Below are 14,289 nucleotides of genomic sequence, written 5' to 3'. Positions count from 1 at the left end.
AACGTTTCTAAGAAACGTGTGAAACGTGAAAGTTTTTTTGAAAATTTTTAAATAAAATCACACTATTTTTATTATTTATATGAAATAATTTATATAAAATACACTAATTTTACACGTTTCTAGACAAAACTTCTGTCGAAATCTCGAAACGTTTCTTGAAACACATTTCTAGAAACGTTTCTTGTGACATTGGTTGCGTGATGAAGAGGCCAGGTGAAACAAGAGAAAAGATCATTGAGAGAGCAAATTCTGAGAGATTCTGAAGCATTGCGACTTGAGAAGGAAGATTTGAGCGCCTAGTTGTCTGGCTTGACAATTAGGGAACAGAATGCAATTGAGCGGGAGATTGCAATTGTCAAGAAGGAGCACGAGTTGACACTTCTTCAAGAAAGGATTGCGCGCAGAGAACGTGTTGTAGAGCAACATGAATAGCATGTGAAGGAAACAGAGGCATTCATAACGAAAGAAAGAGATCGGGTTGAAGCTTTTGAGCTAGCATTGAAACTGAATGAGGAAGCATTGCCAGAATAGCAAAGGGATCCGGTTGAATTGCAAAGGGCAGTGGATCAGCAGAAAGCAAAGCTGGATGCAAAGAAGGAAGAGTGTGAATTGGCGCTGGCAGAGCTGGAAAGGCAACGAAAATCCTTCTTAGAAGAAAGAGAGGAGCTTGATTGGAAAAGGGACACAATTCAAGATTTAGAAAGTGAAATTCAACGCAAAGAGGAGAAATTGGCAAAAAGAGAGCAACAGCTGGAAAAGAAATTTGAGAAGGAGAAGGAGATAGATTTGAAATCGAAGGTGCTTAGAGACAGAGAACGTACCGGGAAAACTGAGGAGAAACAATTGGAGCTAAAGGCAATTGAAGAAGTTATTGCTAGAAGAGGCTGGAAAATTGAGGACAGATATTGAAGTAGAGAAGCAAAAGGTTTAAGAAGAGCAAGGGAAACTTAGAGTGACTGAGCAGGAAAGGGAGGAGTTGCTCAAATTGCAACCTTGTTAAAAGAGGAGATAGATAATTGCAGGGCTCACACTAAAATGGTGGCCTCTTTGCAAGACAACAGTGAAACAGTAAATGGTGTGCCTGCTTTATGCCTTCGAGGGTTTGACTTAATTCCAAAGAGGTGAGATTGAATGCCATGGTGGCATAGTTGAATAATATGGTGCTAATCTTATCCGAAATGAGAAGAGGTGGTATTGCTCTTTTTCACCATTGGAGATTACGTAAGATATCATTGCCCTCTCTTGTTCATTTATTGCCATTTCCGCTTTGCAAAAAATTGGCATAGCCCACCGTGAGTAGCACAGTGGTTCATATTTGCCGGGGATAGGATTTGTTTGCAGGTCCCATATATAAAAATCAGAAAATATCGCTTTGGGGCAAGAAAGTAACCTACCATGGCTTTATCAAGCACAGAAGCTGAATATTATGGAGCAGCCATTGCAGTGTGTGAGGAGACATGGCTCAGATTATTGTTTGATAATTTGGGAGTATGTATTGATGGTAGTGTTGTGATCTTTTGTGATAATGTGAGCGGCATCATGTTAGCAAAGAATCTGGTATACCATGCAAGAACCAAGCATATAGAAGTCCGCTATCACTTTATTCGAGAGAAAGTGATTAGTGGAGAGATAGATTTGGTCTATGTAAAGACCAATGAGCAGTGGCTGATATCTTTACTAAGGCATTAGGTAAAGATAAGTTTGAGTATTTTAGAGAAGCTCTAGGCTTATATGATGTGCAAGCTCATGTTGAGCTTGAGGGGGAGCTTGTTGGTGTATAGATATATGTATGGACTTTACAGATATGAGTAGAGTTATGGTGACCATGTTATGGTCTAGTGGATTTAAGGATTTTTTATATAATGAAATGAGTTTGATCTTTGTATAGTGTGGCTGTAATATATGAGCATCTTGAAATGAACGAGGGCATCCACGTAATATGGAATGGAGTTTCATGAACATTTCTCTCTCTCTCTCTCTCTTTGTGACTTCTTGCATCTTCACCAATACTCTCACATCAACGATTCAGCAAGTAAACAAGCAACAGAATGGGAGCTAGAATGCTCCTGCTCCAATACAAAGACAGAGATTGGCGTCAAACCTTGGTGCCCCTTTTGGTATTTCTTTAATATTTGGAAGATCCAAAAACTGGGTTACACAATGGATACAACTCCACTTGCATCAAGGGCATTCCACAGCCCATTAGGCATCAATACACCATGCATATTCCTTGCTGTGTACTGCTCTATACCAATGGGCATCCTTTTTTGTTCGAGGTGGCTTGCACTAAGCCTAGAATTGTTCCTAGCAACCCATACTAGGTCGCACAATTCCCATAGATGCCTCAAGTGCCCACTTGACCTCTAGTGTGCTCCAAGCAGAGATAGAGAGCATGAATGCACAACCAATGTCAACGAGAACTTGTGCAAAGGATGAAGCTATCTATTGCGCCCTTGCATGATATAGACCTTCCAAAATCAGTTTGCAAGTAGGGCAAGATTTGCGTGACGTGCCAGCTCCTCCCAAACAGCTCGCAGGCAATTGACGAAGCCTTATGACCAACTGGGGCTCCTCTTCTGAGATGTGTCGTCATAACACCCCTTGAGGTTCAGTCCCTCAAACACACAACCGAGATGCACAACCCAAGCTCTGTGTCCAGCCATGTCCCAAAGACAATGGCAACGTCAACTGGCACTCATCTTCCAGACCGTCCGGTCTACTCAGCTTGCAACAAAAAGGTTGGCCATTATGCTCAGCCAGCCCCTCATGAACCAGCTTGCGGACAAGTGGTCAGCCCAACCTTGACCAATCCCAAAGCCCGTACGAACAGATTCGCCACCACCAGCCCGTGCTATAGAGAAGTGTCGACCGCGGCCACCTGAATCGCGACTTCTTCTCCCTTTTGGTGCTCCTGATTGTCGATTCCCACAGCCTGTTGAAAATTCGCCGTACTTAAGGCTTACTTCCCTCGTTGGCCAGAAGCCTCTTGGCTATTTCTGTTTCCATGCACATAGAAACTTTGGATTTTAGAAAGTGCCACATGGCACCCACATTTCAATCTACCCCGTTGGCCCCTCTTTGGACCACTCTAAAGGACCAATTATTAAATACACCCCCAAGGCACAATTGATTCTAGGGGCCTTTGCACACCTTACAACCCAAGGCCTTGCCCATTTAAGGCTAAAGTATTCAGACCTAGACTTCATATTCCCAGTTAGAAATTCACATCCTCGTGACATTCACCTCAGGCTCTCTCAAAGGGCGAGTGGGTTTACTTGAGAATCCCAAAAGATTCTCCTCAGTGGCCATATTTGATCCTTTAGAAATCAATGTATGGGTTGCAGTCACTGATGGCATCGCAAGTACATCCAATCTTTTCATGCTGGTAGACTAAAGAAAAGCTGGATGCTGATTTAGTTTCTGAGGATAAATACTCAAGGATCTGTCTACTTATGTCCCCCATGGAGCCGCAATGCTTTTTATATTATAGGAACTAACAACTTAGTAACATGATTATTCCAAAGCTCAAAGTTAAGTGAAAGGATCACTCTTGAGAGGATAATACTTGGGAGAGTCTTGATTGTCTTTGAAGCCAATACCCATAATCCATCTTTTAGACCTTCTTTGAATAAAGAGGGGAGAATGTCATGTCGACGTTTGGATATAATGTGGCTAGTGTTAAGGAGGTCGAGAAACCTAGGGTTGTGTATCCTAACCTTGGGCTAGTTAGGACATGTTGTGCCCTCGATATATTTAGGCAGTCTTCATGTAGAGACACTAAAGGCAAGCCTAATCTATTTTTCCTAGAAGGCCTCACATCGGTTATGCAGTTTACAGAGTGAGTCAATTTATTGGGAACTTAGGGAGTCATATTGGAGCAGCCAGAAGGATACTCAGATAGCTGAAATGTACTTTGGGCTTGTATATGAAAAAGTTGAAGACATAGATCTTCATGGCTTTACAGATTCAGACTGGGCACATTCTGTGCATGATACGATTAGGATTCCACAGTTTGGTGGCAATGGTGCAGGGATATGCTTGGACTACAGGACATCGAATTGAGTATATTAAGGGAGTGTTAGAAGTTGATGATCGATTATGATGTCATTTCTGAACCAAACAATGGCCTTTTTTTAATTTGACAATGGTTAAGCTTAGCTAGGGCAGCTTATCTTTACATGGTGCTAGTATAAATTTTTAGCCTGCCATGTGACACTGCCAAATTCCTAATCATGGGAGAAACCTTACTTTTGTAACTACATCAGTTTGTGGTGTCTAGTCTATGTGTGTACTTCTCACACATGTTTTATATGTTCTCTCTCTGACTGAGATATTACCAATACAAGTTGGCTGTTTTCTCTTGTTGCTTTCTTCCCACTTGCAAAGAGAAGGTCATAGGAACCAAATGGATCTTCAAAGGAACAAGTGCTGTTCTGAATGAAGTTTCAGCATCTAAACAGCATGTAAAGCACTATGCTAGCAATAGCAAGAACCATTCTGATAGTAGCCATTCTTGCTGTCAGAGCAAAAGTTTCCTAGTAGTTGAACAAACTACGAAAGGCTATCTACGGGCTGAAATAGACCCCAAGGGCATGGTACACAGATAGATGATCTTCGAACAGATCGGATTGTTTGGAAGTCCTTCAAATATGCCAATTTCTACTTCTTCTGGAAATGTAGAGTTCCAGAAGAGTAGCACAGCAGCCATGTCAGCATGTGTGGGCAAAACAGCAACAGATCCACAAAGGAACAGTGTTAGAACAGGCCCAAGGCCTTGCACAAATTCTACCAGCGTTTCTGTATAAGGCATGGATGAATTGCATAATGTTTATAAAAATCTAATGGCTGATGTGCCTGAAATTGTACAGCCTTAATTTTGTATAGCCAATGGCAATTTACGACAGGAGCACTGGAATTTGTTGGAGACTACAAACCTTGTGGGATTATTGGTTTCAGCAATGAAATAGTCATTGGCTTGAAGTTGTCTGGTGTGCTGTTTTACATGATGTGATCTCATATTTGGACAATCGGGTCAAACACTACAAGGCATATTAGAAAACTGATCTCCCAGGCATGTATTCATTTGAGCCATCTTGAACTGATGCAACAGTCTTGGATTTTTCAATAGAAATTCTTCTCTGCAAAAATGAAGGAAAGTATCTTTTCGAACTAGATAGTCATTTGTATGGGTCACCGATCTGTATGAGAGGATGAAGTCTTGTAACCAAAACTTGGTTTGGACCATGAGTGGTCAGCTTTTCATTTTTTCTTTAAGATGAGGTAAATTCCTAGGCAAGGGCTTCACATAGAGGTGATAGATATCTAGACCAAAGAGCACTATCAAATTGTGCAAGAAAGCAATCTTTAAGTAAACTTGCTTAGCGAGCAATGCTCATCTTCTCATTGTTTCTAAGATAAGTACATTATTTGGCAAGGGTTGAACACAGAGGTGATCAATCAAGTTGAGTATAGATTGACACAAGAAAATCATCTTCACGTGTTGCAACATTGGAGTAGAGCTTCGGTCTCTCTTCGGAAGGAAAGGTCAAGTTCTAATCATAGATAGCCGTATCAAGCTATGGCTTCCCTTGACTCTCAAAATCGATGGTGAATGGACATATATCTTTGTCAAGTTTCAATCAGGTCGAGTGATGAGAGGTAATCTGGACCTTAACACGTTGGAATACTGAGGTTTTTTTGTCTGAACTTTTTCCTGCTGGTGTGTGTTTAGAACTATGTTATGGAAGGTGAGAGGCCTCTTCTTGCCAGGAGCGATTGGCCTGTCGGTAAGCTTCCATGAGAGCCAGATCGATAAGTTTCTGCTTTCTTAGATGCTAGATTTGTAAATAATTTTTTGAAACATGTATCTTTATTTCTTATTTCACTCTAATTACAGATTGATGGGTGGCTAAATATGTTGTCTTAATATTACGTTCGAGATGTTTGTAATTCTGTGTGGATTTCCTTTTGCTTCTCCAACGATTGAGCCTTATTAGATTTTTCACTTATGTCACTGTGTTGCAGGCATTAAGCACTCTTGAAACTCCAAATTCTCATGTAGATGGATCTATAGTCCAAACGAATTTGTCCTACATATTGGATGTCCAGCCAAAAATTTGGCTACCTGTGGCACTGGTGGAAGGAAAGCTGAGCAAGGAAATTCAATGCAACCTTGTTTGTGTCCGTGACGAGGTCTTGAGATGTTGCAGGTCGTCGCCTGTTTGTTGACCCCTCCGGCCACCATCTTTGTCACACTGGAGAACGAAGGTATTTTGATGACCTATGTTTTAATTGAAAAGAATTAAGGTCAAGGTTATGTAGCCCATATATCAGCAGATATCTTGACCACGATCAGTATTTAAATCTTATCATGTTGACATCAGAATTACTACTTCTAAACTTGTTTACAAAGGCCACGAGAGTGGAGCTCACAATCACATTTTAAAATCTTTGTGAAGCTACTTACTATACACATACTCTGATGACAAATCCACGTGGTGGTGATTCTAATTCTTGTCGAATCCAGCTTTTGGAGGACGACACAAAAAGATGTTTTCAAAGGGTTGATCTTAAAATAAATAAAAAAGGATGTCCACAAAATAGTAGGATCAATTTAAGGAACTTGTGTTTTCTCGAATGCATCTAACATCATAAAAGTATAAGAGGTCTTTCTTAATGTTTCCCTTCTTGTTATATAGTACTCCAATTTTTAAGGGAAGCAATACTCTAAATGTTAACAAGGCTGTATGACGAGTTGTGAAGAATCAAACCACCATGTAGCTCAATCAGATATGATTTGCACCAGAAGAACATAATTTGAAATAGAAGAGGGCTTAAACAGCCCCACATTTTAGATCTGCAAATGGAAGAAAGTAATTATTTCTGTTAGTTGCAAAGAAACAAAGTGATAAGCAAGGGAAGGGCATGTGATGTTCTACAGCTTTTTGATAATCTAGGTTGCATTCGTACAATTTTGTATCTTAGAAAATATTATAACCATAAGCAAAGACCAATTGTACTTGTGTTTTCCTTTATTGGTCATTTGTGCAATCCCATGTGAGATGGTTTTGATATTGGGAGGTTGAATGGTTCATGTCGAATTATGATTGGTATAATTTTATCTCACCTATTGGACTTTTAATAAGTATAGGACACATGTAACAGTGTGACAACTGTATTTGACATTTTGTGTTACTTCGAAGTTTTTATGTCCAAAAGTCAAAATCTAAAGCCTTTTTTAAAATAGTGTGTATATGGAATGCATTGCAATATTTTAAATGTTTAACCATCACTCATATCTATGTATAAGTGCATGTGAACATGTGCATGCACATACTTCTTTCTCATATTAAAGAATAAAAGGAACATATTCTTGAGTGGAATGCTAAAGAGATCAAATATGGTGCAAGGCCTTTCAAGTCTACTTCTACAAAGATGTTTGTGAGTCATGTTGCATGGGTAAGCAAGCCCAACTTCCATTTTCGAACTTGTTATTTTGCATGATATTGCACCACAAGAATGTATTCCTCAATTGACAACTTGAGAGGTATCTGTTTCTCTAACATATGCATATATTTTGATGTGAAGTTTATCAAAAGTGTTTTCATATATTTAAAAGAGTCCAAAGCATATAGCTATATGATTCAATTAAGAGAGGTTGATTAACCATAGAGGTGCCATTATTGATGAGACTTCCTTATACTTTGATCAGCCTAACGTAGTCTTAATTTGCCTTCTATTCTAGTAGTTTAAAGAAAAACTTTATCAGCAACATCGATACCCTTTTCCATCTTTAGAATCTTGGAATACAAATGTACTTTAGTTGGTGCATACTGGTAATTGAGACAAAACTTCGCATCAAGGGTTTGGCAAAAAATGGAATTATATTATATTTACTGACGATCTCTCCAGAAAGACAATGATTTTTCTTAATAAGAATTTGAAGCATAGGACTATATTTCTAGACTTTCAAATCATTGGACTACTTTGACTACTTTCAAATGTTATAAATCCTTACCCTTATTGAAGTAAACGAGTAGGCACATCAATTTGAGATGTGACAATGTTGGTGAGTACACGTCTACATGTTGAACAACTTTTACAGGCACCACAAGGTTAGAAGAGAATGCACGTATAGGTACATCGAGTAGCATAATCATGTGGTTGAAAGAAAAATAGAGTTCTCTCTGAAATAGATATGGTATGTTATGTATGATGAGGTGTTTATAGATAATACACCTATAATTTCTCACCTAAGGATTTTTTATTCTCTAGCTCATATGCTCATTGTGTCGATTAGTTGAGACAAAAGCTTTATGTCAAGTCTCAAAAGTGTATTCTAATAGCTACAATGATGAGGGCAAAGCATAGAGATTGGGATCCAAATACAAGGCAGCTTCTTCTTTCTAGAGATGTGGAGACTATGAGATCCTCATACGAGGCAGTTTCTTCTCTCTAGAGATGCTATTGTTTGTGAAAACAATAGCTATTATGATCGAAGCCTACTATTGCAGCCATGCCTACTCGAATGTCCATGGAGTCTTTAAGAATTGTCTTATGACACGCCAACTAATAGTGAATAGTCCTTAGTTACTCAACCGAAAGATCTAGTGATTATATCATCCCTTGAAAAAAGGGAAGGCTCTAATGCAAACAGTAGTTATTAATCAAATTTTACAAAGATATCTTTTGCGCAGCTCAAAAGATTAGTCCATGCAAGCAAGTTCCTGACAGGTGGATTTATACCACCAATAATGCTTGTATTGCAAACATCATGGAGATCCATGAACTTTCATCTTTTTAGGAAGCTCTAAAACAATCGAGTGGCAAGCTATTATGGATGAAGAGTATTGAGTAATCATGGATACTTGAGGAGTTGTCTCAAGGGGACACAACATTGGTCGTAGATGGGTTTACAATGTTAAAATCCTTTATACATGATCAAAATAGTATATGGATTATTAGAATACTAGATATAAGGATAGACTTGTTGCTAACGTTTTGTCTTAGTCCTGAGTATGATATAGATTATAAAGAGACATTTGCTGCTATTGCCAAAATCATAGTAGTGAGGATTGCTAATGCCATCATAGCCCACTTTCAATTGCTCTTCTATATTGGTTTTCACACAAAAGTTCACTAGGGGGACATATTCAAAACTAAACAATATGGATAATTGCACTGAAATGCTTTGAAAAGAAAAGTCATTGTGATAGAGAACGGACATCAAAGTGTAAGGATATATGCCCTTTCGTGGAAGTTGTGACAGCCCAGTGGTAGGGTGCCTGCCTACCAGGGCAATGGCCCATGTTCAAACTTCTGCATGCAAGATAGGCCCAGGGCAAGGTGCCCCTAGATAGGGCCAAATATGTGGGTGAGTGGGTGTGTGAGTATTAGAAAAAAAGAAAAAAAGATATATAGCATTTTGTGTAAGGACCACTTTAGGAATAATACAATGGGTACCAATGGAAAATGAAATGAAGTTGGTAAGGTTAAGTTTAATGTAAAGGTAAGTGGAAAAGGGCCTATGAAGTCCTTCCCCTACCACAACCAAATTCATATGCCATAGCCAATCTTTTGATGCACCTCCCTCATCTAAAGCCACAGCTCCCACCTCTTCCCTCTTGCATTTTTATTTCATCTCATTTACTCTTCGTTTCATTGATTCATCATCACTTCTGCACTTCTTAGGTTGCACGCAACATCTCAGTGTGCGAATTCACTTCTTTGTTGCCAGATCTTTGTTATAACCTTCACACACCATGATCGCTCTGGTCATGCTTTAGAGTTAACCTTTGCTTGATTAGTTGTGTCACATTACAACTCTCAATCTCATAACTTACTGTAGCAAAAATTGCCATTGTGCTTCTAGATTACCTCTCTTAGAGGCCCACATAAGTTTTCAATGGTAGCTTTTTGCAGACCATCAATTTGCAATTCCAAGCTTTTCCCATCGATTCCATGTGGAGATTTACGTACTGATAAATATACATTCATGTTTGGAGTGGAAGGCAAATTGTGGCATCTTGCCTGACTGGGGATGTTGATGCCCACAAAAACTTTCAATAACAGCTTTGTGCAGAATGGGGGAGGAGGGAAAGGGGGAAAAGGAGGGGGAGGGGGGAGAGGGGGGGAGGAGGAGGAGGAGGGGAAGAAGGGGGATCCCCCCTCCAACCTATTGCATACACAATAGGTTAGGGGGGTGAGACACTTTTTTTCACAAATCAAGAAAATTTTATGATTTGTGCAACAGGTTGGGGGTGCACACAACCCGTTGCACAAATTATCAAATTAACTTGATTCATGCATGTGCAACAGGTTGGGGGTGCACACATTCTATTGCACAAATCAATATATTTTATATACTATGGATTGGAATTTAGGGTTTAGCTAGGGGTTTAAGATATATGGTCTAGGATTTAGGGATTAAGGTCAAAGGTCTAAATTCTACAACCCATTTCACGGAATGAAACATACGCATGATGCTAGATACTGCGGACTCAGGTCCAGACTCAGGTCCATTCCAATTCATGACACTCTCAATCCCATTCTGAGGTTGCCCAGGTCCCATCTCATTGATGACAAGCTCCGGCCTGGTTCTCCTTCCGATTGTGCTTCTCATTTGCACTTGGGTCTACCATGTTTCCAAAGAAAGGCCACAAATAGTAGGAAAACAAATTCACAGCTCTTGTGGAACATATGCATAATCTACCGAAAGCAAGGTGGCCATGGGAAAGATGAAGGGGTGAAGAATAAGGGGGGCGATGGACAAACTCGACCAAAGGAAAGATGAATTCAACATATTGAAAGGATCCCCAATAATTTGTAGACAGACACGAAATATCTAAGTGAAACGTTGCTGCCTATCTCCATCATAAAGTTCAAGGGAGAGGAAGGAATGAAAGCAAGGAGCAGGAGACGATAGGACAATGCACAATGGGGGTAAGGGGAGAGCTTGGAGGTGGGTGTTGAGGAATATGGTTCCATGAGCACATACTTAGAGGCAAAGGTATGGTGTAGGAATGTATTCAAGTAGCCACTACATGATGAGAAGATGTGGAGCAAGGACATCCACTAGGAGAGATGTGGATCAGAGGATTCCACAGTGTTGACTATTCTAAAGGCTCTGTCTATATAAGAAGCCTTCTTGTATTGTTGAAATATTTACACTCAAGATTCTATTTATGAGTCCAAGCTAATCTATCTTGAAATCTAATTGACTTGAGTCCATACTTTAAGGCTAGAAAGGCTAACCTACCAATATATGATCATCTCTTATCTATATTTCTGTATGTATATTCCTTATTCATGAGGCTGCACTGAAAAGGCTATACAATGTTGCATTTCTTCTTGTAGCCTCTCTTATAAAGACTACCCTAGCAATATATGATCATCTCTTCTCTATAACTTTATCTATATATTCCTTATTTATTAAATAAGGTTGCACTGAAAATGCAATACCATGTCGCACACCTTTTTGCAACCTCTCTTAAAAGACAATGGGCAACACCTACAACGATATAATCAACTCTTCTCTATATCTCTGTGTCTATATTCCTTATTGGTGAGGTTGAACTCCAAGGCACCCCTCCTTCTCTTATGAAGGTAAATGGTGAGGGTTGGGATTAAGGTAACAAATCCTCATGGCAAACGATGATTGTGATAGCAATCGGTCGCTTTTGTCCAAGACGCCTGCTAAACTAAATTGAAGGTGAACCGAAAGCTGCCATAATCAACAACTCAAGTTGGCATGCCTCTAGCAAAACATTAGTCACAAGGCCTGTAAGCAAAAATCTAGAACAAAGGAGGATGCTCACTAAATTGGATCAAAGTGAACTTAAAGTTGCCACAAATAATGAAACTCAAATCCACACCTCTAGCAAAGCATCAATTGCAATGTGCAAGAAGTCAAGCTTAAAAGACAATGGGCAACACCTACAACGATATAATCAATTCTTCTCTATATCTTTGTTTCTATATTCCTTATTGGTGAGGTTGAACTCCAAGGCACCCCTCCTTCTCTTATGAAGGTAAATGGTGAGGGTTGGGATAAAGGTAACAAATCCTCATGGCAAATGATGATTGTGATAGCAATCAGTCGCTTTTGTCCAAGACGCCTGCTAACCTAAATTGAAGGTGAACCGAAAGCTGCCATAATCAACAACTCAAGTTGGCATGCCTCTAGCAAAACATTAGTCACAAGGGCTGTAAGCAAAAATCTAGAACAGAGGAGGATGCTCACTAAATTGGATCAAAGTGAACTTAAAGTTGCCACAAATAATGAAACTCAAATCCACACCTCTAGCAAAGCATCAATTGCAATGTGCAAGAAGTCAAGCTTAAAAGACAATGGGCAACACCTACAACGATATAATCAACTCTTCTCTATATCTCTGTTTCTATATTCCTTATTGGTGAGGTTGAACTCCAAGGCACCCCTCCTCTTATGAAGGTAAATGGTGAGGGTTGGGATAAAGGTAACAAATCCTCATGGCAAACGATGATTGTGATAGCAATCGGTCACTTTTGTCCAAGACGCCTGCTAAACTAAATTGAAGGTGAACCGAAAGCTGCCATAATCAACAACTCAAGTTGGCATGCCTCTAGCAAAACATTAGTCGCAAGGGCTGTAAGCAAAAATCTAGAACAGGAGGATGCTCACTAAATTGGATCAAAGTGAACTTAAAGTTGCCACAAATAATGAAACTCAAATCCACACCTCTAGCAAAGCATTAATTGCAATGTGCAAGAAGTCAAGCAACTTCAATACCACATGGATTTGCAATGGAATATTCTCACACTAATAAAGTCTTATTCGATGAGAATGTTTAAAGGATAGCACTTCCTTGTGGAGATTGAAAACCATTCAATAGTTCTAGGGCACATTCTTAGTTTTTTCTATCAAGACATATTTTCTTATTTTAAATCTGCCATGTGTCAAGGAAAGTGCACTTCCATGTCCAAAGAAAGTAGGTATCAAGGATATCAAGGATTTTAGGAGACAAAAAGAGTATATAAAATATTTTTTGAGGCACTATAAAAAATTGACTTTTTAAAAATATATAATTAAATCCCTATAGTTTTGATAGGCAAATATCATACATATTTCTATCTACCTTTCTTTTTGAGTGCGTGTGCACTCAATCCTATATCTATGATGGAAGGGGTCTTGAAATGATAGGCATCTCAACGTCCCACATTGAGATGCAACAAAGTTGATCTCTAACTCATCTTAAGTGAGTCGTGTTAGTCATCCCTATTGTTGACACACATCTACTTGCCTATTTTGATGCCACATGGCACAACTCTTGATCAACACCTCAACCACAGAAACAAGGAATGTAAGATAATATAAAATGGCGAATATCAAATAGCTTTTGAAGCTTAATTGAAAACGACTAGCATGTCTCGCCAAAAAGAAAAACGTTTCAATCTGGTTCGAAAGCTACTCATTTTACATAGTTTCCAAGGATTCGCATGCTCATTTACTAAGATGCTCATCTACTAGAATTTTGAAAACAAGAGTTACTAGCCTTCATTTTGTAAAATTACTTTTGAGCCTCGACCTTGCTGCTATTCAATTGACACATTCAAAACGTTGTTACTTTCTTGTGCCCTTCAATTTGTGACTACCAAATACACATCGATTAGACTTTTCACGAACATGTTTGATTTCTGTTACTCTTTCCTTCAGTTTGCTGTGTCGTAAGATAATATACTCCTCCCTTCACTATATAATAAAACTTTTTGATGCGCGTCACAAGGCTCGTTGTGGCTTATCAGGTCTTTTTACTCGTGGCTATGCCAAGGATATTTAGGAAATTAAGATATACTCCCATTCTCTCCTATTCAAATTCACAAGTCATTCATAGGCGTCACAGGGTTACTGATTAGTTCCATAAGTCTGTTCTCTTGCGGGTTTATCAAGGGTTTGCATTCTCGTAGCTAATTAAAGGCAGGCGAAAGATGCCAAAGCTAGGTCGTAGAATGGCATTATTTAAGAGTTCAGAAGCCGCTTTGAATTTCCTTCGTCAACAACTACACGGTAGATAATGATCAGGTCTTTTTACTCGTGGCTATGCCAAGGCTTTTGGGAAATTAGGATATTTCCTCCGATTTTCTAATATTCAAATTCACAAGTCATTCATAGGCGCTACAGGGTTACTAGTTAGTTCCATGAGTCTATGCTCTTGCGGCTTAATTATCAAGGGTATGCATTCTCGTAGCTAATTGACGGCAGGAGAAAGATGCCAATGCTAGAGGTCGTACAATGGAAATATTTTAAGAGTT

The 14,289-nt window shown here is 39.2% G+C and overlaps 1 protein-coding gene across 2 annotated transcripts in view; it reads left to right on the top strand.

The window, feature by feature from the left end:
* Positions 1-6,590, top strand: part of LOC147901621 (Polyketide cyclase / dehydrase and lipid transport protein) — a 47,431-nt gene extending 40,841 nt beyond the window's left edge. For both annotated transcript variants that reach the window (XM_087374862.1, XM_087374861.1), the window contains one exon: positions 6,025-6,590. In XM_087374862.1, the coding sequence (XP_087230988.1) occupies positions 6,025-6,228 (204 nt within the window). In that variant the 3' untranslated portion in view covers positions 6,229-6,590. The remainder of the gene's footprint in view (positions 1-6,024) is intronic.
* Positions 6,591-14,289: the final 7,699 nt, after the last annotated feature.

The sequence above is a fragment of the Dipteris shenzhenensis genome, chromosome 5 (assembly GCF_047967505.1).
Source record: "Dipteris shenzhenensis isolate YYH24624 ecotype China chromosome 5, Dip_SZ_1.0, whole genome shotgun sequence".
Taxonomy (NCBI): domain Eukaryota; kingdom Viridiplantae; phylum Streptophyta; class Polypodiopsida; order Gleicheniales; family Dipteridaceae; genus Dipteris; species Dipteris shenzhenensis.
This window is presented reverse-complemented; position numbering and strand designations above follow the sequence as displayed.